This window comes from Eimeria mitis, genomic scaffold, assembly GCF_000499745.2.
Source record: "Eimeria mitis Houghton genomic scaffold, Emh_scaff487, whole genome shotgun sequence".
Classification (NCBI taxonomy): domain Eukaryota; phylum Apicomplexa; class Conoidasida; order Eucoccidiorida; family Eimeriidae; genus Eimeria; species Eimeria mitis.
The window spans coordinates 7893-8350 of NW_013573171.1; the positions used below are offsets into that span (position 1 = coordinate 7893).

At 53.7% G+C, this 458-nt stretch overlaps 1 protein-coding gene across 1 annotated transcript in view; it reads right to left on the reverse strand.

Annotated features, from left to right (window-relative positions):
* EMH_0013940 (uncharacterized protein) overlaps window positions 1-213 on the reverse strand; it is a gene marked incomplete at both ends in the record, with an annotated part of 498 nt that extends 285 nt beyond the window's left edge. The window contains one exon of the mRNA XM_013499963.1: window positions 1-213. Within this exon, the coding sequence (XP_013355417.1) occupies window positions 1-213 (213 nt within the window).
* Window positions 214-458: the final 245 nt, after the last annotated feature.

Here is a 458-nt window from a genome sequence, read left to right on the forward strand (position 1 = left end):
TTGCTGTTGCAGGTGGTGGCGTTGGTTGTGCTGTTGTAGGAAGCTTCTGCTGCTCCTGTTGCTGCTGCTGCTGCTGCTGCTGTTGCTGCTGCTGGTCCGAAGGGTGTGTATTGCTGCTGCTGCTGCAGCAGGAAGAGCTGTTGCTGTTGTTGCAGGAGGAGCAGTTGCTGCTGCTGCTGCTGCTGCTGCTGCATGCGGCATGTAGATGTACATAAGCAGCAGAAATCAACAAAAGGGGGAGGATAAGCAGCAACAACAAGTGTATAAATAAAATGAAATATAATGGTTTCTCTTGGGTTGTTTGCTGCTGCTAGTCCTGCTTGCTGCAGCAGCCTCTCCATGCTATCTCTCCCTGCTGCTGCTGCTGCTGCTGCTGCTGCTGCTGCTGTTGTTGTTGTTGCTGCTGAGGGTGATGGTGTTGCGGGGGATTCTGCTGCTGCTGCTGCTGCTGCTGCTGC